The sequence below is a fragment of the Trichomycterus rosablanca genome, chromosome 9 (assembly GCF_030014385.1).
Source record: "Trichomycterus rosablanca isolate fTriRos1 chromosome 9, fTriRos1.hap1, whole genome shotgun sequence".
NCBI classification, from domain to species: Eukaryota; Metazoa; Chordata; class Actinopteri; order Siluriformes; family Trichomycteridae; genus Trichomycterus; species Trichomycterus rosablanca.
In genome coordinates, this window is record NC_085996.1 from 13595727 (window position 1) to 13621504 (window position 25778).

At 41.2% G+C, this 25778-nt stretch overlaps 1 protein-coding gene across 1 annotated transcript in view; it reads left to right on the forward strand.

The window, feature by feature from the left end:
* adgb (androglobin) overlaps positions 1 to 25778 on the forward strand; it is a 101404-nt gene that overhangs the window by 57331 nt on the left and 18295 nt on the right. The window contains 11 exon segments of the mRNA XM_063001160.1: positions 56 to 188; positions 2163 to 2277; positions 4186 to 4350; positions 4493 to 4634; positions 6791 to 6910; positions 11244 to 11337; positions 16327 to 16458; positions 18510 to 18665; positions 18749 to 18934; positions 22278 to 22444; positions 23657 to 23766. Of these exon segments, the coding sequence (XP_062857230.1) occupies positions 56 to 188; positions 2163 to 2277; positions 4186 to 4350; positions 4493 to 4634; positions 6791 to 6910; positions 11244 to 11337; positions 16327 to 16458; positions 18510 to 18665; positions 18749 to 18934; positions 22278 to 22444; positions 23657 to 23766 (1520 nt within the window).

Sequence of the window (25778 nt, forward strand, 5' to 3'; positions counted from 1 at the left end):
TTTGTCATTATATTGTTCGATAATAACAGTGTGTGTGTGTGTGTTTGGCATTTAGAAAACCAGTACACGTCTAGGCCTGGTGTTCTCACAGCTGAACTTTATTCCTGGAAGAGCATGAAATTACAGGTCCCTAAACTTCACATTCAGACCACTTCATGCAAAGCAGCGCTGCTCACCCTGCCACCCGGGTAATGTCATTCATAACCATAAACATAATCATGACAACAACTCGAACTGTAGTGTTTACACCACAGCCATGATCACAAACCACTGCTGGTTGGTAAAAAGCTACAAGCTAAAAAGCTTAGTTATATTATCATTAAACTCCAGCGTGGCCAGTCAGATTTGTTGACAAATAGGCCACATTAGAACCCACAAGGGTTAGGTATGTAAGTTTATGTGTGTGTACATGACTAAAAAGTAGTTACCCCTCTTTTTGATTTCCTCTGTATTTTTTCTGCAAACTCAACCAATCAGCCATAACATTAAAACCACCTCCTTGTTTCTAAAATCACTGTCCATTTTATCAGCTCCACTTACCATATAGAAGCACTTTGTAGTTCTACAATTACTGACTGTAGTCCATCTGCTTCTCTGCATGCTTTGTTATCCCCCTTTCATGCTGTTTTTCAATGGTTAGGACCCCCACAGGACAACTACAGAGTAGGTATTATTTGGGTGGTGGGTCATTCTCAGCACTGCAGTGACAATTACATGGTGGTGGTGTGTTAGTGTGTGTTGTGCTGGTATGAGTGAATCAGACACAGCAGCGCTGATGGAGTTTTAAACACCTCACTGTCAATGCTGGACTGAGTATAGTCCATCAACCAAAAATATCCAGCCAACAGCGCCCCATGGGGAGCGCCCCATGGGTGACCACTGATGAAGGTCTCGAAGATGACCAACACAAACAGCAGCAATAGATGAGCGATGATCTCTGACTTTACATCTACAAGGTGGACCAACTAGGTAGGCGTGTGTAATAGAGTGGACAGTGAGTGGACACGGTATTTAAAAACTCCAGCAGCACTGCTGTGTCTGATCCACTCATATCAGCACAACACACACTAACACACCACCACCATGTCAGTGTCACAGCAGTGCTGAGAATGATCCACCACCTAAATAATACCTGCTCTGTAGTGGTCCTGTGGGGGTCCTGACCATTGAAGAACAAAGTAAAAGGAGGTTAAAAAAGTATGTAGAGAAACATATGGACTACAGTCAGTAATTGTAGAACTACAAAGTGCTTCTATATGGTAAGTGGAGCTGATAAAATGGACAGTGAATGTAGAAACAAGGATGTAATGTTATGGCTGATCGGTTTATGCTCTAATGTTTATTTTATGCATGTAGTCCAGTGGTTACTATAGAATTCTTGATGAAAGGATATATAACTACAATCATGATCACGTACAGACATAGTTAACTCTGCACATGTTCCGCTGCATGTTCTGTTCCTGATAATAAAGCCAGCCGACGAACCCCAGAGAGCAAGAGATAAACCAGTCTGCTATTTCTAGCTCCAGATTGGCCTAAAAGCAGGGCGCCTACATTCAGACGTTGCAGGGCACGATAGGAACAAGGCAGATTTACTGTTTAACAAACCATTGCCAGGGTTGTGGTGGGTTTGGCACCACTCAGAAACACTGGACTCCCTGGACAGGGTGCCAATTCATCCTAGGACAGCAGTGACCAAAGGCTGGGGTACTGCCCTGACATAAAACAGTGCAATGCTGCTTCAGATTGGTTAGGATCACAGTGGGTTCAGAGGCTATGCTGGGAATACTGGGTACAAGAAGAGAATATAACCTGGACAGGACATCAGTCTGTGGTTGGGTATTGCATATTAGGGATGACATGGTGGGTAGCACTGTCACTTCTCACAGCGAGAAGATCCTGGGTCCTAGGTTTGATTCCCAGGTGGAGCGGTCTGGGTCCTTTCTGTGTAGAGTTTGCATGTTCTCCTGTGTCTGTGTGGGCTTCTCCCACAGTCCAAAGACATGTAAGATACATGAATTAGAGACACTGACATTGAACTTAAACTGATAAGTCATGTGTAACCTGTAGCTTTCTGTCCTGTCATGGATGTAGCCAATTATGGCATTTTATTGGTATTTTACATCAACAGTCTCTAACCCGTGACCTTTTTTGTCTTTCAGACGGCATGTTCTTCGTATCCAGATGAGGGCACCGTTAGGTTTTAGCCTGCATCTTTGCAGCATGACACCCTTCATATTTGGAGAAGAGGACACACTGATGCCACATCTTAATAAGGTATATACTGTATATACACATATATTTATCTGTTCTGTATACCTTCTTTGTTTATCACTGGGCTCTGTTCACTGCTTACCAGTTGACGTTAAACCAAGCAAGGTCATCTCCCTTAATGTGGTGAACTTTGGAACTTTGCAGAAGCAGCATTTCTCAACACGTGATTAAAAGGAATTTAAGGATTTCACCATCTACGGTCCATAGCATTATTAAAGGATTTACAAAATTTTAATGTTAATAACCTTCAATTCTTCAGAAGGAATCTTCGTCTGGCCTTTAATCTCCCTGGTGGGCTTGTGGCTAGGATTCAGCGCTCTCACCGCCGCGGCCCGGGTTCGATTATCGGACAGGGAACCTCTGCTGGGAACAACATAGTGGGTAGAGCTTTGGGCTGTCAATGGAAAGGTTGAGAGAGCTCTGCTATGCAGTCACTGTTAAGGCCTTTAACCCTGTCTGCTCCAGGGGTGCTGTACAATGGCTGACCCTGCGCTCTGACCCCAGGTTCCAAACAAGCTGGGATATGTAAAGAAATAATTCTGTTGTACTGTACACCTGTATATGTATAAATGGATTGGTGTAAACTCGTTGCTGCGAAGTTGCAAATAAAGTATACAAATGCAGTGGTACCTTGTAACTCAACATCCCCTAAACTCAAAATATTTGAAACTCAACACCCTTTGTCGAGAAATTTGTACCCTTAAACTCAACGTTTCCCTTAAACTCAACGTGTTCAGTTTGTTTTTAAAAAAATTATTCATTTAATTTCAAATTAACAATGAACATTCGCTTTGCTCAGTGCTCGGCTTGAGCGGTGCGGTAATACGTCATCAAAGCGTGCATATGAGACGAATCTGCATTGTGTGGAATAACCATCAAATTCACTCTTAAAGCATCCACATGTGTGTGTGTTTAGCTGGATTTTCCTCACTGTTTCACTTTTAAACTTGTGTTTTAGCTCAGGGTTCTTAGAAACTGTAAGAATCAGCTTTTTATTTCAGTGTTTCTTTATATTATATTTGTATTATTTTTAGTGTATAAGTGTCAAAAACAACCCCATTATTGTCCCTGCGACCATGGAACGCATTAACAGGTTTCCCATACGTCCTTATGGGAAAAGATACCTTAAGATAACTCGACGCCTTTTAAACTCAATGCCACTCCAAGAACCAATTGACATTAAGTTTCAAGGTACCACTGTATCAATAAGCTTTGTGGTCAATGCTGTGGTCTGATAAATCCGTCTTTGTACTTTTGTCTTGGCCTGTTTTAGCAAGACAATATCAAACCACATTTTGTATGTTACAACACTGTGGCTTTATAATTAGAGAGTGCAGGTGCTAGACAGTCCTGTCTGCAGTCCAGACCTGCAATCTAATTATAGCAATGTAAAGCAAAGGAGACCCTAAACTGTTAAGAAGCTGAAGTGTATAACAAGCAAAAAAACTTGATTACAGAATGTTGTTAAAAAGGGTGATGTAACTTTTTTATATATATATATATATATATATACTGAATAGGCATAACATTATGACCACTGACAAGTGAAGTGAATAACACTGATTATCTCTTCATCATGGCACCTGTTAGTGGGTGGGATATATTAGGCAGCCAAGGCTCATTAATGCACGTGGGGAGCGATCCAACAGCTCAAATTGCTCAAATTGCTCAAATTGCTGAAGAAGTTAATGCTGGTTCTGGTTCTGAAGGTGTCAGAATACACAGTGCATCTTAGTTTGTTGCTTACAGGGCTGCATAGCCGCAGACCAGTCAGGTTGCCCATGCTGACCCCTGTCCACTGCCGAAAGCGCCAACAATGGGCACATGAGCATCGGAAGAAGGTGGCCTGGTCTGATGAATCACATTTTCTTTTACATTTATTTATGATCATATACTTCATTCTCCCTGTAGGAAAGTCTAAGGTTCTGTGAACAGGCTGTGTTGATTCTCAAAGCTCTGGGTGAGGTGATCAACTGCTTTACGAATCAAGAGAAATTCCCATCAGCCACCAGGGCACTGGAGGACATTGTCCAGCCACTTTCATATGGCAAAATGGCAAACCGAGAGCACTTAAGGGTGGGTATTCCATACATACCTACACTCAACAGCTCATAAAGAGTGTTATGAGCTATAATTACTATATATGTAGATGCACTTTGTGAGTACACAACTACTGACTGTAGTTCATCTGTGGCTTGTTGTTTGTTCAATTTGGCAGGTCTTTAATCAGGCGGTGTATCACATGTTCTGTTCTGTGCTTGGACGCAAGCTGACCTCTGATGAGCTGTTCGCAGTACAAACCCTGACCGGAGACCCCACACCTCACTCCAGTGATGCCAAGGACTCTGACGCATCATCAAGTATGTGCATTACTGCATGAGTATTTCACTAATTGATGAAGGGTTAATGTAAACACTGTATGGCCAAAAGTATGTGATCACCCCTCTACTGTCTTGCAACTGTGATAAATATAGCCACATAATCACAGGACTACTTCAGAAAACTGTTAACACTTAACATATCTACCACTGCATCAAGTAATACAACCTGATATTGCTGCCAAGGTCTCTAGGCCCAGGCCCATCTTAGATTAACCAATAGAAATGTGTGCTGTGGTCAGACGGGGCCACATTTTAGTGTTTTCAAAAAAAAAAGAGGAAAAAAACAGACGTCTAGCCAGACCATCCAGACTGTTATCAGCAGCAGGTGAAAAAGCCAATATCTATCTCGGTATGAGAGTGCATCAGTGCCCACAGCATATATTTTTGATTTTGTCTCTTCCCAGAAAGTCCATGGCTATTTCAGCAAGACAATGCCAGGCCTCATTCTGCACATGCTACAGAAGCATGACTTCATAAACACAGAGTTTGTGCTTGACTGGCCTGCCTGCAGTCCCGATCTGTCTCCTGTTGAACATGTATGGGTCTCTATGAAAGCAAGAATTAGACAGTGGCAACCAAGTCAGCATTTTTTGTCCAAAATCAGTGTCTGATCTGTTGTCCACATACTTTTGTCCATTTGGTCTAGAAGTGTACCTTCCAGACCAAAAGTTATTTGATACTTGAATGTGTATAATTTGAGAGCCGGTATCTAACCCCAAATCAGAAAAAGTTGGGACAGTTGGAAAATGCAAATAAATTAAAAACACAGAGTTTCTTATATTTACTTTGACTTTTATTTGATTGCAGACAGGATGAACCTAATATATTTCATGTTTTATCTGCTCAACTTCATTTCATTTGTTAATATCCTCCATTCCTGCATTTCAGACCTGCAACACGTCCCAAAAAAAGTTGGGACAGGGACAATTTAGGTCTAGTAATAAGTTGAAAAAACTAAATAATGATGCAATTCCAAACAGTTGATGTCAACAGGTGATTGTAATCATGGTTTGGTACAAAAGCAGCATCCAGGAAAGGCTGAGTCTTTAATGAGCAAAGATGATCAGAGGATCTCCAGTTACAAATGTGTGAGAAAATGATTAAAATGTTTAAAAACAATGAACTTCAAAGAAGGATTGGAAGGGATTTGCATATTTCTCCCTCTACAGTGCATAATATCATTAAACAATTCAAGGAATCAGGAGGAATTTCAGTGTTTAAAGGCCAAAGGCGCAAGCTTAAGTTGAGCGCCTGTGATCTTCGATCCCTCGGACGGCACTGCATCAAGAACCGCCACTCAACAATAGCTGATATAACCACATGGGTGAGGGATTACTTTGGCAAACCTTTGTCAAGCACTACAATACAGAGTTACATGCACAAATGCCACTTAAAACTTTACTGTGCAAAAAAGAAGCCTTATGTTAACCGTGTCCAGAAGCGGCGTCGACTTCATCTAGGATGGACCATCACACAGTGGAAATGTGTATTGTGGTCAGATGAATTAGCATTCCAGGTCTTTTTTGGAAAAAATGGACGCCGTGTACTCCAGACCAAAGACGAAAAGCACACATTACAAAGTCATAGCTGCGGAAGAAGAGGGTACGGGTACTGGACTGGCCTGTCTGCAGTCCTGACCTGTCCCCAATAGAGAATGTGTGGAGAATTTTGAAACGAAAAATGCGACAACGACGACCCCGTACTGTTACACATCTTAAGACGTGTTTGCAGGAAGAATGAGACAAAATAAAAGCTGAAACACTAAATCACTTCGTCTCCTCGGTGCCAAAACATCTTTTAAGTGTGGTGAAAAGGAATAGAAACATTACAAAGTAGTAAATGCTTTACCGTCCCAACTTTTTTTGGAATGTGTTGCAGACCTGAAATGCAGGAATGGATGTTTATTAATAAATGAAATGAATGTTGACCAGACAAAACATGAAATATCTCAGGTTCATCCTGTCAGCAATCAAATAAAAGTCAAAGTAAATGTAAGAAACTCAACATTTTCCATGCTGTCTCAACTTGTTCTGATTTGGGGTTGTATGTATAACAGCAGAAAACCATCAATTAAATTAATGAATTTCAATTTGTAAAAAAAGTCATAAGTCACAAGTGTCTGTATGTGTATGTAGCAGATCCAGCGGTTTGGAGCGGTAGGCAGGCCACGGAACGGGAGAAGCAGGCAGCAACAATTCTGCAGGCTCGCTGGAAGGGTTACCTGGTAAGAGAGATCCTCAACGCCGCAAGTCCAGGTAACACAGCACTCTTATCTGTAATTGGTCCGTGGGGATCCTCTTAACCGGCACATTGAGTACAGCACACTGAGTCATTAGGAGCGTAGAGTTACTCTAGTAAGTAAATATGGTGTTATTATCAGCCTCCTCTGGGTAACATTGTGTCTGAATATTTATTATAAATAACATTGTTATGAAGGCTAAGAGGTTATTTAGAGCAGTGGTTTTCCAATGCTGGGGTGTAAAGCTCCCTATAGGGGGTGCTCCAAATGACCTGGGCAGATGTTTGCTTACACTAAAATCTAATTGATCAATAGTTACGTAAAACTCAGTGTAAAAAATGATCTGTAATTTCTAGAATCTATTTTTGAAAGGGGGTGAAGGTTCCGGGTTTAATTTCCAGCTGTGTATATACACACACCGATCAGGCATAACATTATGACCACCTCCTTGTTTCTACCCCATACACTCTACATACCTTTTCAGTCTGCTTTTACCCTGTTCTTCAATGGTCAGGACCACCACTGGGCAGGTATTATGTAGGTGGTGGATCACTCTCAGCACTGTAGTGACACTGACATGGTGGTGGTGTGTTAGTGTGTGTTGTGCTGGTATGAGTGGATAAGACACAGCAGCGCTGTTGGAGTTTTTAAAAACCTCTCTGTCACTGCTGGACTGAGAATAGTCCACCAACCAAAAGTATCCAGCCAACAGCGCCCCATGGACAGCGTCCTGTGACCACTGATGAAGGTCTAGAACAGGGGTCGGCAACCTTTAACACCCAAAGAGCCATTTGGACCCGGTTTCCACAGAAAAGAAAACACTGGGAGCCGCAAATACTTTTTGACATCTAAAATGAAGATAACACTGTATATATTGTTTTTTACCTTTACGCTTTGTATAAACGACTATAGTGTGTTGCTTATGAAATCCATGAAGTGCTACAGAGAAAATTTTATTTTATTTATGTAATGAACACATTTTGAACTCTTTGAATGAGGGTCTCTTTGAAGGTCTCTTTCAAATTAATTAAAAAGCTGAACTTTAATTATCCATGTAGCAAACAAAAAATGCCGTGAGCCGTCATCCTTATATCGCCTTTGGGCTTTCGGAGCGTGTAGCGGAGCCTTGACCTGAATTTAAAAAATAAATTGGAAAAAAAACACTATGCCACTAAACAATGAAAAATAAATATTTGCAAAATATCTGCATAAATATTTATTTTACCTGGTTAATGGGACTTCTGCTCCTGAACCTCTGCGCACAGCGTCTGCAAATCGGGGCTGTACGAAGTCACTTTTATCTTTACGCAGGACTTATAGCTGCCGTCTATGAGGCGTGAGCAGTGTTTGTTTTTTATTTAAGATCACAATAATCTTCCAATTTAGAACTACAATTTAAAAAAGAACTAACATAAATAAAATACACTTCAATTAAATACTTATAATTTATTTTCCCAAGCCACGCGGCGCCGCAGTATAAGGATGAATGAGCCGCATGCGGCTCCGGAGCCGCGGGTTGCCAACCCTTGGTCTAGAAGATGACCAACTCAAACAGCAGCAATAGATGAGCGATCGTCTCTGATTTTACATCTACAAGGTGGACCAACTAGGTAGGAGTGTCTAATAGAGTGGACAGTGAGTGGACACGGTATTTAAAAACTCCAGCAGCACTGCTGTGTCTTATCCACTCATACCAGCACAACACACACTAACACACCACCACCATGTCAGTGTCACTGCATTCATGTTAGGAATGGGTATGGCTAAAACATTGAAACTTGATTATAAGGAGGGGTGTCTACATACTTTTGGCTGTGAAGTGTAGAACCCCCATTGCCCTCAGGGGCACTTGCTTAACCAGACATTCTATTCCAGGCTTTTAGATGTCTAAATATTTCCCTTGTAACACAGCTCACCCTCACATCAGGGTTAATGGATAATATGATCCGACTGCAGAGGGATTGGTGCAATTTGTATATATGTGTGTGTGTGTGTGTGTGTGTGTGTGTGTGTGTGTGTGTGTGTGTGTGTGTGTGTGTGTGTGTGTGTGTGTGTATGTACAAATGCACTCGGGCCCTCCAGCTTACACTTATCACTAAAGCTGCCAATCACTCTAAGTGATCATGACAGCTCGGAGAATAACACACATCTGTTTCTTCATCTTCATCTCCCCATCCATCTGGATCTATTGCTTCAAGCATCCAGCTCTCCCCACACTGACAGCCTGATGGATGTAGCGAGAGGGGGAATCAAAACACGAACATACTTAAAATAGGAACAAATAGTTTTGACAAATTAGAGGAAAGTGAGAGCCTGTAAGAGCTGCAAAATTCATGTGGACGGTTTTAAACCAGAGACAGAACAGATATGAAGCACCAGCCAGTTTTAAGCTCACTCATGGAGAGAAACCCAAACGGTCCTAACAACAAACCATTGGTCGGGAAATTAGCAAAAACTAAGAAATCGCAGTCTTGAGATCTGAGATATTTATGTTGTATCTGCTCAACTTTATTTCATTTATTAATAAACATCCATTCCTGCATTTCAGGCCTGCAACACGTTCCAAAAAAGTTGGGACAGTAAAGCATTTACGACTTTGTAATGTTGCTATTCCTTTCACCACAATTAAAAGACGTTTTGGCACCGAGGAGACGAAGTGATTTAGTGTTTCAGCTTTTATTTTGTCTCATTCTTCCTGCAAACACGTCTTAAGATGTGCAACAGTACGGGGTCGTCATTGTGTTGTTGTCGCAATTTTTTTTTTTTCAAAAGTCTCCACATATTCTCTATCAGGGACAGGTCAGGACTGCAGACAGGCCAGTCCAGTACCCGTACCCTCTTCTTCCGCAGCCATGCCTTTGTAATGTGTGCAGCATGTGGTTTTGCATCGTCTTGTTGAAAAATGCATGGACGTCCCTGGAAAAGATGACGTCTTGAAGGCAGCACATGTTGCTCTAAGAACTCAATGTACTTTTCTGCATTAATGCTGCCATCACAGATGTGTAAATGACTTCTGCCAAGGGCACTGACACAGCCCCATACCATGACCGACCCTGGCTTTTGGACTAGTAGCTGATAACAGTCTGGATGGTCCTTTTCGTCTTTGGTCCGGAGCACACGCCATCCACTTTTTCCAAAAAAGACCTGGAATGCTGATTTATCTGACCACAATACACGTTTCCACTGTGTGTGGTCCATCCTAGTTGCCTCCGAGCCCAGAGAAGTTGAAACCGCTTCTGGACATGGTTAACAAGACTTTTTTTTTTCACAGTAAAGTTGTAAGTGGTATTTGTGCATGTAACTCTGTATTGTAGTGCTTGATAAAGGTTTGCCAAAGTAATCCCTCACCCATGTGGTTATATCAGCTATTGTTGAGTGACGGTTCTTGATGCAGTACCGTCTGAGGGATCGAAGATCAAAGGCGTTCAGCTTAAGCTTGCACCCTTGGCCTTTACGCACTGAAATTCCTCCTGATTCCTTGAATTGTTTAATGATATTATGCACTGTAGAGGGAGAAATATGCAAATCCCTTCCAATCTTTCTTTGAGGTTCATTGTTTTTAAACATTTCAATCATTTTCTCACACATTTGTTGACAAACTGGAGATCCTCTGATCATCTTTGCTTATCAAAGACTCAGCCTTTCCTGGATGCTGCTTTTGTACCAAACCATGATTACAATTTATTAATAAATGTAATGCAGTTGAGCATTGATGAGTTTTTGATTTGAGAATTGAGTTTTTAATAGTAAAAAGGTCTGCAGGCAACATTTACAAAACTGTGATTTATGACACAAGCAAGGACACTCCATAAAAGAATATGTTTAGATGCAACCCAGAACCCAGAATTAATAGTACCTTTACAGATGTGCTCATTACCCATTACATTGGTACTAACACACCGCCGTAGCATGAGAGACACTGGCTTTTGAGCTTTGCTTTACTTACGATCGGGATGCCAGATCATTTTTCTCTTCAGCCTGGAGAGCATGTGTGGACTCGTCAAACCACAGCAGACGTCTTCACTTTGTCTCAGATCGTCTCAGTTGAGCTCAAGCCCAGAGAAGTCGAAGGCAATTATGGATGTTTTTGATATATGGCTTAGCCTTAAGGCAAGTCTTAAATTGAATTTGTAGACGCTGCTTCATTGTTAATATTTATACAAAGTACAAAGTCAAAGAAAAAAATAGAAACGTTATGCAGGCTGAGTTATGTTGCTTTTTTTAACAGATACTATTTATATTTAATAAACATATATGGCTAGATTTTCATACAGTTCATAAATTTGACAACCGTGTCCTCGTGTATTTGTGTGTGTGTGTGTGTGGTGTGTGCATTCACATGTTTTCAGGATCTGAGGAGAATCAGAAAGTTGCTACAACTCTGTTGGAGATGTGGACTGCTGTCGAATCAGATCCAGAGAAGCATGCTGTGACATTATTGAGGTAAATTACTTGTTTGATAGAATGTTGTCGCTCTCTTTCTGTAGCTGTGAGCATCAGATGGAGTCCATGGCTGTGTGTACAATCACCTACTACATACTGTTTAATGCATACTGCACTCAGTATATACATTGTATCACAAAAGTGAGTACACCCCTCACATTTCTGCAAATATTTTATTATATCTTTTCATGGGACAACACTATAGACATGAAACTTGGATATAACTTAGAGTAGTCAGTGTACAACTTGTATAGCAGTGTAGATTTACTGTCTTCTGAAAATAACTCAACACACAGCCATTAATGTCTAAATGGCTGGCAACATAAGTGAGTACACCCCACAGTAAACATGTCCAAATTGTGCCCAAAGTGTCAATATTTTGTGTGACCACCATTATTATCCAGCACTGCCTTAACCCTCCTGGGCATGGAATTCACCAGAGCTGCACAGGTTGCTACTGGAATCCTCTTCCACTCCTCCATGATGACATCACGGAGCTGGTGGATGTTAGACACCTTGAACTCCTCCACCTTCCACTTGAGGATGCGCCACAGGTGCTCAATTGGGTTTAGTCCATCACCTTTACCTTCAGCTTCCTCAGCAAGGCAGTTGTCATCTTGGAGGTTGTGTTTGGGGTCGTTATCCTGTTGGAAAACTGCCATGAGGCCCAGTTTTCGAAGGGAGGGGATCATGCTCTGTTTCAGAATGTCACAGTACATGTTGGAATTCATGTTTCCCTCAATGAACTGCAGCTCCCCAGTGCCAGCAACACTCATGCAGCCCAAGACCATGATGCCACCATGCTTGACTGTAGGCAAGATACAGTTGTCTTGGTACTTCTCACCAGGGCGCCGCCACACATGCTGGACACCATCTGAGCCAAACAAGTTTATCTTGGTCTCGTCAGACCACAGGGCATTCCAGTAATCCATGTTCTTGGACTGCTTGTCTTCAGCAAACTGTTTGCGGGCTTTCTTGTGCGTCAGCTTCCTTCTGGGATGACGACCATGCAGACCGAGTTGATGCAGTGTGCGGCGTATGGTCTGAGCACTGACAGGCTGACCTCCCACGTCTTCAACCTCTGCAGCAATGCTGGCAGCACTCATGTGTCTATTTTTTAAAGCCAACCTCTGGATATGACGCCGAACACGTGGACTCAACTTCTTTGGTCGACCCTGGCGAAGCCTGTTCCGAGTGGAACCTGTCCTGGAAAACCGCTGTATGACCTTGGCCACCATGCTGTAGCTCAGTTTCAGGGTGTTAGCAATCTTCTTATAGCCTAGGCCATCTTTGTGGAGAGCAACAATTCTATTTCTCACATCCTCAGAGAGTTCTTTGCCATGAGGTGCCATGTTGAATATCCAGTGGCCAGTATGAGAGAATTGTACCCAAAACACCAAATTTAACAGCCCTGCTCCCCATTTACACCTGGGACCTTGACACATGACACCAGGGAGGGACAACGACACATTTGGGCACAATTTGGACATGTTCACTGTGGGGTGTACTCACTTATGTTGCCAGCTATTTAGACATTAATGGCTGTGTGTTGTTATTTTCAGAAGACAGTAAATCTACACTGCTATACAAGCTGTACACTGACTACTCTAAGTTATATCCAAGTTTCATGTCTATAGTGTTGTCCCATGAAAAGATATAATGAAATATTTGCAGAAATGTGAGGGGTGTACTCACTTTTGTGATACACTGTACTGTATACTGCACGAGTACATTTACATTTACATTTTCAGCATTTAGCAGACGCCTTTATCCAAAGCGACTTACAGTAGAGTTACAGTATATAGTCTGAGCAATTGAGGTTTAAGGGCCTTGCTCAAGGGCCCAACAGCAGCAACCTGGCAGTGGTGGGGCTTGAACAAGTGACCTTCTGGTTACTAGTCCAGTACCTTATCCACTAGGCTAGGGCTTGCCCGAGTATATACTGTATATACTGTAAACTACATACTGCACTCAGTTTATACTGTATACTACATACTGCACTCAGTTTATACTGTATACTACATATTAAACTCAGTATATACTGTATACTGCACACTCCACTCAGTATATACTGTATACTACATACTGCACTCAGTTTATACTCTATAGTGCATATTACACTCAGTATATACTGTATACTGCACACTCCACTCAGTATATACTGTATACTACATACTGCACTCAGTTTATACTCTATAGTGCATATTACACTCAGTATATACTGTATACTGCATACCGTACTCAGTATATACTGTATACTACATACTGCATTCAGTATATACTGTATACTACATACTGCACTCAGTTTATACTCTATAGTGCATATTACACTCAGTATATACTGTATACTGCACACTCCACTCAGTATATACTGTATACTACATACTGCATTCAGTATATACTGTAAACTACATACTGCACTCAGTTTATACTGTATACTGCATACCGTACTCAGTATATACTGTATACTACATACTGCATTCAGTATATACTGTATACTACATACTGCATTCAGTATATACTGTATACTACTGTACATACTGCACTCAGTTTATACTCTATAGTGCATATTACACTCAGTATATACTGTATACTGCATACCGTACTCAGTATATACTGTATACTACATACTGCATTCAGTATATACTGTATACTACATACTGCACTCAGTTTATACTCTATAGTGCATATTACTCTTAGTATATACTGTATACTGCATACCGTACTCAGTATATACTGTATACTACATAGTGCATTCAGTATATACTGTATACTACATACTGCATTCAGTATATACTGTATACTACATACTGCACTCAGTTTATACTCTATAGTGCATATTACACTCAGTATATACTGTATACTGCATGCTGTACTCAGTATATACTGTATACTGCACACTTCACTCAGTATATACTGTATACTACATACTGCATTCAGTATATACTGTATACTACATACTGCACTCAATTTACACTCTATAGTGCATATTACACTCAGTATATACTGTATACTGCATGCTGTACTCAGTATATACTGTATACTGCACACTTCACTCAGTATATACTGTATACTACATACTGCATTCAGTATATACTGTATACTACATACTGCACTCAGTTTATACTCTATAGTGCATATTACACTCAGTATATACTGTATACTGCATACTGTACTCAGTATATACTGTATCCTGCATACCGTACTCAGTATATACTGTATACTGCATACCGTACTCAGTATATACTGTATACTACATACTGCATTCATTATATACTGTATACTACATACTGCACTCAGTTTATACTCTATAGTGCATATTACACTCAGTATATACTGTATCCTGCATACCGTACTCAGTATATACTGTATCCTGCATACTGTGCTCAGTATATACTGTATCCTGCATATTACACTCAGTATATACTGCATATTGTATACTGCACGAGTATATACTGTGTACTGCTTACTGCGCTCAGTGTATACTGTATACTACATACTGCACTCAGTGTATACTGTATACTACATACTGCACTCAGTATATACTTAATACTACTTACTGCATTCAGTATATACTGTATACTACATACTGCACTCAGTTTATACTCTATAGTGCATATTACACTCAGTATATACTGTATACTGCATACTGTGCTCAGTATATACTGTAGCCTGCATACCGTACTCAGTATATACTGTAAACTACATACTGCACTCAGTTTATACTCTATAGTGCATATTACACTTACTATATACTGTATACTGCATACCGTACTCAGTATATACTGTATACTGCACACTCCACTCAGTATATACTGTATACTACATACTGCATTCAGTATATACTGTAAACTACATACTGCACTCAGTTTATACTCTATAGTGCATATTACACTCAGTATATACTGTATACTGCATATTGCACTCAGTATATACTGTATACTACATACTGCACTCAGTATATACTGTATACTACATACTGCACTCAGTATATACTGTATACTACATACTGCACTCGGTATATACTGTATACTACATACTGCACTCAGTATATACTGTATACTACATACTGCACTCAGTATATACTGTATACTGCATACCGTACTCAGTATATACTGTATACTACATACTGCATTCATTATATACTGTATACTACATACTGCACTCAGTTTATACTCTATAGTGCATATTACACTCAGTATATACTGTATCCTGCATACCGTACTCAGTATATACTGTATCCTGCATACTGTGCTCAGTATATACTGTATCCTGCATATTACACTCAGTATATACTGCATATTGTATACTGCACGAGTATATACTGTGTACTGCTTACTGCGCTCAGTGTATACTGTATACTACATACTGCACTCAGTGTATACTGTATACTACATACTGCACTCAGTATATACTTAATACTACTTACTGCATTCAGTATATACTGTATACTACATACTGCACTCAGTTTATACTCTATAGTGCATATTACACTCAGTATATACTGTATACTGCATACTGTGCTCAGTATATACTGTAGCCTGCATACCGTACTCAGTATATACTGTAAACTACATACTGCACTCAGTTTATACTCTATAGTGCATATTACACTTACTATATACTGTATACTGCATACCGTACTCAGTATATACTGTATACTGCACACTCCACTCAGTATATACTGTATACTACATACTGCATTCAGTATATACTGTAAACTACATACTGCACTCAGTTTATACTCTATAGTGCATATTACACTCAGTATATACTGTATACTGCATATTGTACTCAGTATATACTGTATACTACATACTGCACTCAGTATATACTGTATACTACATACTGCACTCAGTATATACTGTATACTACATACTGCACTCGGTATATACTGTATACTACATACTGCACTCAGTATATACTGTATACTGCATACTGCACTCAGTATATAACCATTTGTATGAATACTGTATGTTGTCTGTGAAGTTACATGATCAGGAACAGTGAGCAAATGGTGACGCTGTACCCTTGCGGTGAGGATGAGTGGACCAGAATAACCTTTACTGATTACTCAGTCCCTGTCCCTGAGATGACCAACTCCTGGACCCTGCTTTTCAGGTGAGAGTTGCAGTTATAGTTCAAAATAAATTATAATACCATCATTATTAGCTAAATCTGACATTGCTGTGCAAAGTGTTGCTGCAACGTGGCTGGATAGTGAATTTATGGGGAAAATGCTTTTAATGTAATGATAGTTTTTATTTGCATTAAGGCTAATATACATTAGCACTCAGGTGGTACAACAGTTTATAATGCTAGCCCACCACCGCTGAGATTCGGGTTTTCCAGCCAGGCATCTACATCAGACATGATGAGCTATTTCTGAGGAGGACATGGCTGAAGCCCTGATGGATTGGTGCCCTGTTCAGGGTATTCCTGCCTTGCTTTTTGTGTTTCCTACTGGAACTAGACCAGCTGTGACCCTGACCAAGCTAAAGCAGTTAATCAAAATGAAATGAAATAAAATATACTGTATAATACAGTATAAACCGTCAATGCTTTAGCCATGTTACTGGCTAACTTCCTCTGCCACCTTAACCAAGGAGCCACCTTCGACACCTGTGGTGTCACAGTTACTGGATTACTGGATCCTATCCCAGCTTTTCACTGGGCGCAAAGCACACAGTAACACCCTGGACAGGGCGCCAGTCCATCACAGGGCAGACACACATACACACACACCCATTCACTTATAGGGCAATTCAGTGTCTCCAATTAACCTGACTGCATGTTTTTGGACTGTGGGAGGAAACCGGACCTCCCGGAGGAAACCCACGCAGACACGGGGAGAACACGGAAACTCCACACAGAAAGAACCCGGACCGCCCCGCCTGGGGATCGAACCCAGGGCCTTAATGCTGTGAGGGGCTACCCCCTGAGCCACCGTGCCGCCCACGCAGTTTATCCACGTTATGGTTAATACCTGTATGCGGTGCACACCTCAAAGGTTTCCAGATTTTTACAGAATAGAGCTTTTAAAGAGTTTCTTCACCTCACTTCACTTTAGACTGATTCTTTAAAACAAGCAATTGAAAGAAAGACATGTCTGGAAATAACATTTGATAAAGCAGACACATTATAATGGTAAAATATGCTGTATCTGCAATTCCTCAGTGATTATGCAATATTGTGATTTTACAGACAGCACAGGGAACAAAAGTGTAAATGTTTTAAAAACTATAAGCACAAAAGTTTGTGTTAAGCCTTTCTAAAAAGTTGACAGCTGTTAAGATGCAGGGATGGACGGCAATGTCTTTGGTATCAGGATGTCCAACAAACTCATAGCCAAGAGTCCACATACTTTTGGTCACATAGTGGATGTCAAAGTGTTACAGCCATCTTATACAAATCATTTTATCAGCTCCACTTATCATATAGAAGCACTTTGTAGCTCTACAATTACTGACTGTAGTCCATCTGTTTCTCTACATACTTTTTTAGCCTGCTTTCACCCTGTTCCTCAATGGTCACATAGGACCACCACAGAGCAGGTATTATTTGGGTGGTGGATCATTCTCAGCACTGCAGTGACAATTACATGGTGGTGGTGTGTTAGTGTGTGTTGTGCTGGTATGAGTGGATCAGACACAGCAGCGCTGCTGGAGTTTTTAAATACTGTTTCCACTCACTGTCCACTCTTTTAGACATTCCTACCTAGTTGGTCCACCTTGTAGATGCTCTTGGCTGGATATTTTTGGTTGGTGGACTATTCTCAGTCCAACAGTGACAGTGAGGTGATTAAAAACTCCACTCATACCAGCACAACACACACTAACACACCACCACCATGTCATTGTCACTGCAGTGCTGAGAATGATCCACCACCCAAATAATACCTACTCTGTGGTGGTCCTGTGGGGGTCCTGACCATTAAAGAACAGCATGAAAGGGGGTTAACAAAGCATGCAAAGAAACAGATGGACTACAGTCAGTAATTGTAGAACTACAAAGTGCTTCTATATGGTAAGTGGAGCTGATAAAATGGGCAGTGAGTGTAGAAACAAGGTGGTTATTGCTGATCAGTGTATTTTATTGGTCTAATTTTGGGAGAATTTGACTGAATTAATGACTGAATTAAAATACATGACTGTAGTTTGTTATATTTACAGAGAAGTGTTCCACGTTCCAAAATCCATGCTACTAGTACCCAAGGTATACTCCCCCCTTCCTGCCTGCCGCCTGCACGTCATCAACAATGACACCGGAGAGGAAATACCTCAAATCTTTCACCACGTAGAGCCATACGTATACACACCAAACAAGTTATGTTGCTGTATATGCTGTGTATTTCACATTCTTCGACACCATGTGCATGTATTGTATTCATTGTTATATGTGGTGTTTAGACCGGCTACACGTTTGTGGCGGAAGCGTACACTGGAGACATGCCGCTAGGAGGAGAGAAATGGAGGATGCGTTTGATAGCTTCTCGAGAGCCTCTGCCTCAGCTAGCTAGAGGCACAGCTTCCAGCAACTTCTCCATGAAAGAGTTCAAAGATTACTACATACCTAACAAGAAGAACGTTATCTGCAGGTCTTCATTCATTCACTGAAACTATTGTATACATTCATATACTGCTTAGCCACCTCCTTGTTTTTACACTCACTCTCCATTTTATCAGCTCCACTTACCATATACAGGTCCTTCTCAAAAAATTAGCATATTGTGATAAAGTTCATTATTTTCCATAATGTAATGATAAAAATTAAACTTTCATATATTTTAGATTCATTGCACACCAACTGAAATATTTCAGGTCTTTTATTGTTTTAATACTGATGATTTTGGCATACAGCTCATGAAAACCCAAAAATCTCAAAAAATTAGCATATTTCATCCGACCAATAAAAGAAAAGTGTTTTTAATACAAAAAAGTCAACCTTCAAATAATTATGTTTAGTTATGCACTCAATACTTGGTCGGGAATCCTTTTGCAGAAATGACTGCTTCAATGCGGCGTGGCATGGAGGCAATCAGCCTGTGGCACTGCTGAGGTGTTATGGAGGCCCAGGATGCTTCTATAGCGGCTTTAAGCTCATCCAGAGTGTTGGGTCTTGTGTCTCTCAACTTTCTCTTCACAATATCCCACAGATTCTCTATGGGGTTCAGGTCAGGAGAGTTGGCAGGCCAATTGAGCACAGTAATACCATGGTCAGTAAACCATTCACCAGTGGTTTTGGCACTGTAAGCAGGTGCCAGGTCGTGCTGAAAAATGAAATCTTCATCTCCATAAAGCTTTTCAGCAGATGGAAGCATGAAGTGCTCCAAAATCTGCATTGACCCTGCCCTTGATAAAACACAGTGGACCAACACCAGCAGCTGACATGGCACCCCAGACCATCACTGACTGTGGGTACTTGACACTGGACTTCAGGCATTTTGGCATTTCCTTCTCCCCAGTCTTCCTCCAGACTCTGGCACCTTGATTTCCGAAAACAGTACTTTGGACCACTGAGCAACAGTCCAGTGCTGCTTCTCTGTAGCCCAGGTCAGGCGCTTCTGCCGCTGTTTCTGGTTCAAAAGTGGCTTGACCTGGGGAATGCGGCACCTGTAGCCCATTTCCTGCACACGCCTGTGCACGGTGGCTCTGGATGTTTCTACTCCAGACTAAGTCCACTGCTTCCGCAGGTCCCCCAAGGTCTGGAATCGGCCCTTCTCCACAATCTTCCTCAGGGTCCAGTCACCTCTTCTCGTTGTGCAGCGTTTTCTGCCGCACTTTTTCCTTCCCACAGACTTCCCACTGAGGTGCCTTGATACAGCACTCTGGGAACAGCCTATTCGTTCAGAAATTTCTTTCTGTGTCTTACCCTCTTGCTTGAGGGTGTCAATGATGGCCTTCTGGACAGCAGTCAGGTCGGCAGTCTTACCCATGATTGCAGTTTTGAGTAATGAACCAGGGAGTTTTTAAAAGCCTCAGGAATCTTTTGCAGGTGTTTAGAGTTAATTCGTTGATTCAGATGATTAGGTTAATAGCTCGTTTAGAGAACCTTTTCATGATATGCTAATTTTTTGAGATTTTTTGGGTTTTCATGAGCTGTATGCCAAAATCATCAGTATTAAAACAATAAAAGACCTGAAATATTTCAGTTGGTGTGCAATGAATCTAAAATATATGAAAGTTTAATTTTTATCATTACATTATGGAAAATAATGAACTTTATCACAATATGCTAATTTTTTGAGAAGGACCTGTAGAAGCACTTCGTAGTTCTACAATTACTGACTGTAGTCCATCTGTTTCTCTGCATGCTTTTTAGCCTGCTTTCACCCAGTTCTTCAATGGTCAGGACCCCCACAGGACCACAACTGTAGAAACAAGGAGGTGGTTTTAATGTTATGGCTGATCAGTGTTTGTGTGTGTGTTTTTATATATATATATACAGGGGTTGGACAATGAAACTGAAACACCTGGTTTTAGACCACAATAATATTTAGATCTGGTGACTGTGCAGGCCATGGGAGATGTTCAACTTCACTTTCATGTTCATCAAACCAATCTTTCACCAGTCTTGCTGTGTGTATTGGTGCATTGTCATCCTGATACACGGCACCGCCTTCAGGATACAATGTTTGAACCATTGGATGCACATGGTCCTCCAGAATGGTTCGGTAGTCCTTGGCAGTGACGCGCCCATCTAGCACAAGTATTGGGCCAAGGGAATGCCATGATATGGCAGCCCAAACCATCACTGATCCACCCCCATGCTTCACTCTGGGCATGCAACAGTCTGGGTGGTACGCTTCTTTGGGGCTTCTCCACACCGTAACTCTCCCGGATGTGGGGAAAACAGTAAAGGTGGACTCATCAGAGAACAATACATGTTTCACATTGTCCACAGCCCAAGATTTGCGCTCCTTGCACCATTGAAACCGACGTTTGGCATTGGCACGAGTGACCAAAGGTTTGGCTATAGCAGCCCGGCCGTGTATATTGACCCTGTGGAGCTCCCGACGGACAGTTCTGGTGGAAACAGGAGAGTTGAGGTGCACATTTAATTCTGCCGTGATTTGGGCAGCCGTGGTTTTATGTTTTTTGGATACAATCCGGGTTAGCACCCGAACATCCCTTTCAGACAGCTTCCTCTTGCGTCCACAGTTAATCCTGTTGGATGTGGTTTGTCCTTCTTGGTGGTATGCTGACATTACCCTGGATACCGTGGCTCTTGATACATCACAAAGACTTGCTGTCTTGGTCACAGATGCGCCAGCAAGACGTGCACCAACAATTTGTCCTCTTTTGAACTCTGGTATGTCACCCATAATGTTGTGTGCATTGCAATATTTTGAGCAAAACTGTGCTCTTACCCTGCTAATTGAACCTTCACACTCTGCTCTTACTGGTGCAATGTGCAATTAATGAAGATTGGCCACCAGACTGGTCCAATTTAGCCATGAAACCTCCCACACTAAAATGACAGGTGTTTCAGTTTCATTGTCCAACCCCTGTATATATATATATATATATATACATACACACACAACACACACACACACACACTGATCAGCCATAACATTAAAACCACCTCCTTGTTTCTACACTCATTGTCCATTTTATCAGCTCCACATATAGGAGCACTTTGTAGTTCTACAATTACTGATTGTCTCTCTGCATACTTTTTTAAACTTTTTTTTAACCTGACAACCATGTTGGCGATAATCTAAAGGAGGACCACGGACTAGACACCCACACAATCAAAACGACCAATAGGAATGCAGTGTATTGTAATAGCCAATGACAAAATTATATATCCCCCTTTGCCCACCTGCAGACACGCTTCACATTACTTCAGAAATCAACTAAATATGCTATTATTCCAGAGGGTGCCCACATTTTTACTTACGACTGTAAAGCTGACCTCTTTTCTCCATTTATCAGGCATGCAGTGAAGGTGTCACATGATCATGTCGCCACGGTGCAGTTTCAGACTTCAAGTGCAGATGTTCATATCAAACTCAGCATCCTGGACCATGAAACCGAGGTGACCAGCAAACAGGGCAAAGGTCACGTCATCATCCCTGTCTACTGCTTCTTAGCCAACAGTGGTGTGTTTGGTTCACACACAGGCACACACACACAGCATATACAGAACACACACTCCTGTTTTTCTTATCTCATTTGTTCAGATTCCTTCTACTACCTCTGGGTGGTGCTTTTGTTGGCTTGCTTAGTAGAAGTAGAAGTAATTAAGTAGAAGTGTTTCTACTTACAGATGTAAAATACAGAGAGGTGTCTGTCTATAAAATTACTACCAGTGCTAGTCTCTAACTTTAAAATAATAAATGAATTAATTTGACTCAAGGACATGTATTAGTCTGATGCCCGTTTTGTGCCATGATGACAGTTGTAATTTACATTTACATTTTTGGCATTTAGCTGACGCTTTAATGCAAAGCGACTTCCAGTACTGTGACAGTATATTATCTAAGCAATTGGGTTAAGGGCCTTGCTCAAGGGCCCAACTGTGGCAACCTGACTGTGGTGGGGCTTGTACCAGCAACCTTTTGATTACTTGTCCAGTACCTTAACCACTAAGCATGATGGTTTCTCATTCAATGCCATCTGGGGGGCTTTTAAGTTCACACCCTGCCCTTGGTTTCCAACACAGACTGAAATTTCTTCAGATTTTCTGAATCTTTTCACCATATCATGTATGGTAGATGGTAAAATGCCACTTTTGAGCATTTTTTTGATTATTCACTTGTGAAGGAAGAGGAGAGTACACAATAATGTAATAATAATACTGTATATTAATAATAGTATAATAATAATAGCCAATCATAATGCCTCCAAATTCACCTGGTTGTTGTGGAATGTTTCCAAAGGGTGTAAATTTAATATTTAACTTTTTATATTGCCCTGGACCAACTTTATTTGAGTGTGTTGCAGACATCAGAATCAAAATGTGTTTATATTTAGAAAACATAATTAAATCGATCGGTAAAAACAGTGGAAATAATTTCTATGTACGTTTGTCAGTTAACTAAAGATTCCAGAGAATTAATAAGACTTAATAATAATTAATAAGGATTCGTGTTTTTATTGCATTTTACAAAATGTCCCAACTTTCTTTCATTTCTGGCAATAAAGTTCATAGATTTATTTAATAGCATGTTTACAAGGACTTCTAGTTGTTTGACATTCAACCCAAACCGACAATCACTCTTTAGTTTCCTAGAGACTGGCTTATGCTGGCAGCTCCTGTGTATTTATAGTGTGTGTGTGTGTGTGTGTGTGTGTGTATGTGTGTGTTATAGGCTCCTCTGAAAGCTCAGAGGCACATGTGGGGGTGAGTCAGACTCAGGATGGCCCTGGCGGGGGTCAGAAAGGAGGTGGAGGAGCATCTGAGTGTCATCCTGCCCAAACGGTAGCATCAATAAAGACAAATCTTGCTCATCACTGTCACTGATTTAGTGTGTGTGTGTGGCTCTGAGAGACAGTGAGTTTTTGCTTCTTGGTGATTAGTATGCAGTTACAGGTTTTTCAGCATTATACCAGTTGTACTGAATAGGCTGTTTTTAAGTGTGTGTTAATGCTCTGTAGTTTTAACCAATGGTGACATTCACTGATGAGTCAAAACATTAGGACCACCCACCGAATATGCTGTCAAAACAACACTTACCTGACAAGATATGTGACCAGACATGCCACAACTATCCTGTGGCATCCTTTACCAGGAATTTACCAGCAGGTCCTTCAACTTCTGTACATTATGAGCAGAATTATCCAACAGTGCATGATGGTGCCATCTCTTCTGTGGGTAAATGATGCACACATGTCTGCTGTCCATCTATCTATCTATTTCCCCGGCTGCTCCCGTTAGGGGTCGCCGGCGGGTCGTGATCCGCATTATTGATTTGGCACAGTTTTTATGTCAGATGCCCTGCCTGACACAACCCTCCCTATTTATCCGGGCTTGGGACCGGCACTACAATGCACTGGTTTATGCATCCTAGTGGCTAGGTACCTATAGGACAATTCAGTGTCTCCAATTAGCCTGGCTGCATGTTTTTGGACTGTGGGAGGAAACCGGAGCACCTGAAGGAATCCCATGCAGACACGGGGAGAACATGCAAACTCCGCACAGAAAGGACTACGCAGCCCTATACACAAAATTGTTGGTAGCTACTTACTATGGCATCCTGTAGAACCCCCTGCTGTTTTGGAGATACTTCAAACCAGCTACCTGACCAAAACATTTGACACTTATCAAAGTCCTTCAGGTCTTTACGCTGACAATATCTACTGCATTCAGCTTGTGTAACGACCACCAATCTAACAAGTACTAAATCCCTGACCGTGACTTGCAGAACTGTTATGAAAAATGCGTTTCCATGCACATTTTAGGATGGGGTCATAATGTTTTGGCTAATTAGTGTAATAACTGGACTATATTACTTAACTAAAACATAATTCTAGTCATTGAAAGTACTTGTACATTTCCTACTATACAGTGGGGCCAAAAAGTATTTAGTCAGCCACTGATTGTGCAGGCTCTCCTACTTAGAAAGATGAGAGAGGTCTGTAATTTTCATCATATGTACACTTCAACTATGAGAGACAAAATGAGAAAAAAAAATCCAGGAAATCACATTGTAGGATTTTTAAAGAATTTATTTGTAAATGATGGTGGAAAATAAGTATTTGGTCAATAACAAAAGTTCAACTCAATACTTTGTAACATAACCTTTGTTGGCAATGACAGAGGTCAAACGTTTCCTGTAAGTCTTCACCAGGTTTGCACACACTGTAGCTGGTATTTTGGCCCATTCCTCCATGCAGATCTCCTCTAGAGCAGTGATGTTTTGGGGCTGTCGCTGGGCAACACGGACTTTCAACTCCCTGCACAAATTTTCTATGGGGTTGAGGTCTAGAGACTGGCTAGGCCACTCCAGGACCTTGAAATGCTTTTTACGGATGCTCTCACTGATGGAAGGAGGTTTTAGCTTAAAATCTCACGATACATGGCCCCGTTCATTCTTCCCTTAACACGGATCAGTCGTCCTGTCCCCTTTGCAAAAAAAACAGCCCCAAAGCATGATGTTTCCACCCCCATGCTTCACAGTAGGTATGGTGTTCTTGGGATGCAACTCAGCATTCTTCTTCCTCCAAACACGACGAGTTGAGTTTTTACCAAAAAGTTCCATTTTGGTTTCATCTGACCACCATGATATTCTCCCAGTCCTCTTCTGGATCATCCATATGCTCTCTGGCAAACTTCAGACGGGCCTGGACATGTACTGGCTTAAGCAGGGGGACACGCCTGGCACTGCAGGATTTGAGTCCCTCTCGGCGTAGTGTGTTACTGATGGTAGCCTTTGTTACTTTGGTCCCAGCTCTCTGCAGGTCATTCATCAGGTCCCTCCGTGTAGTTCTGGG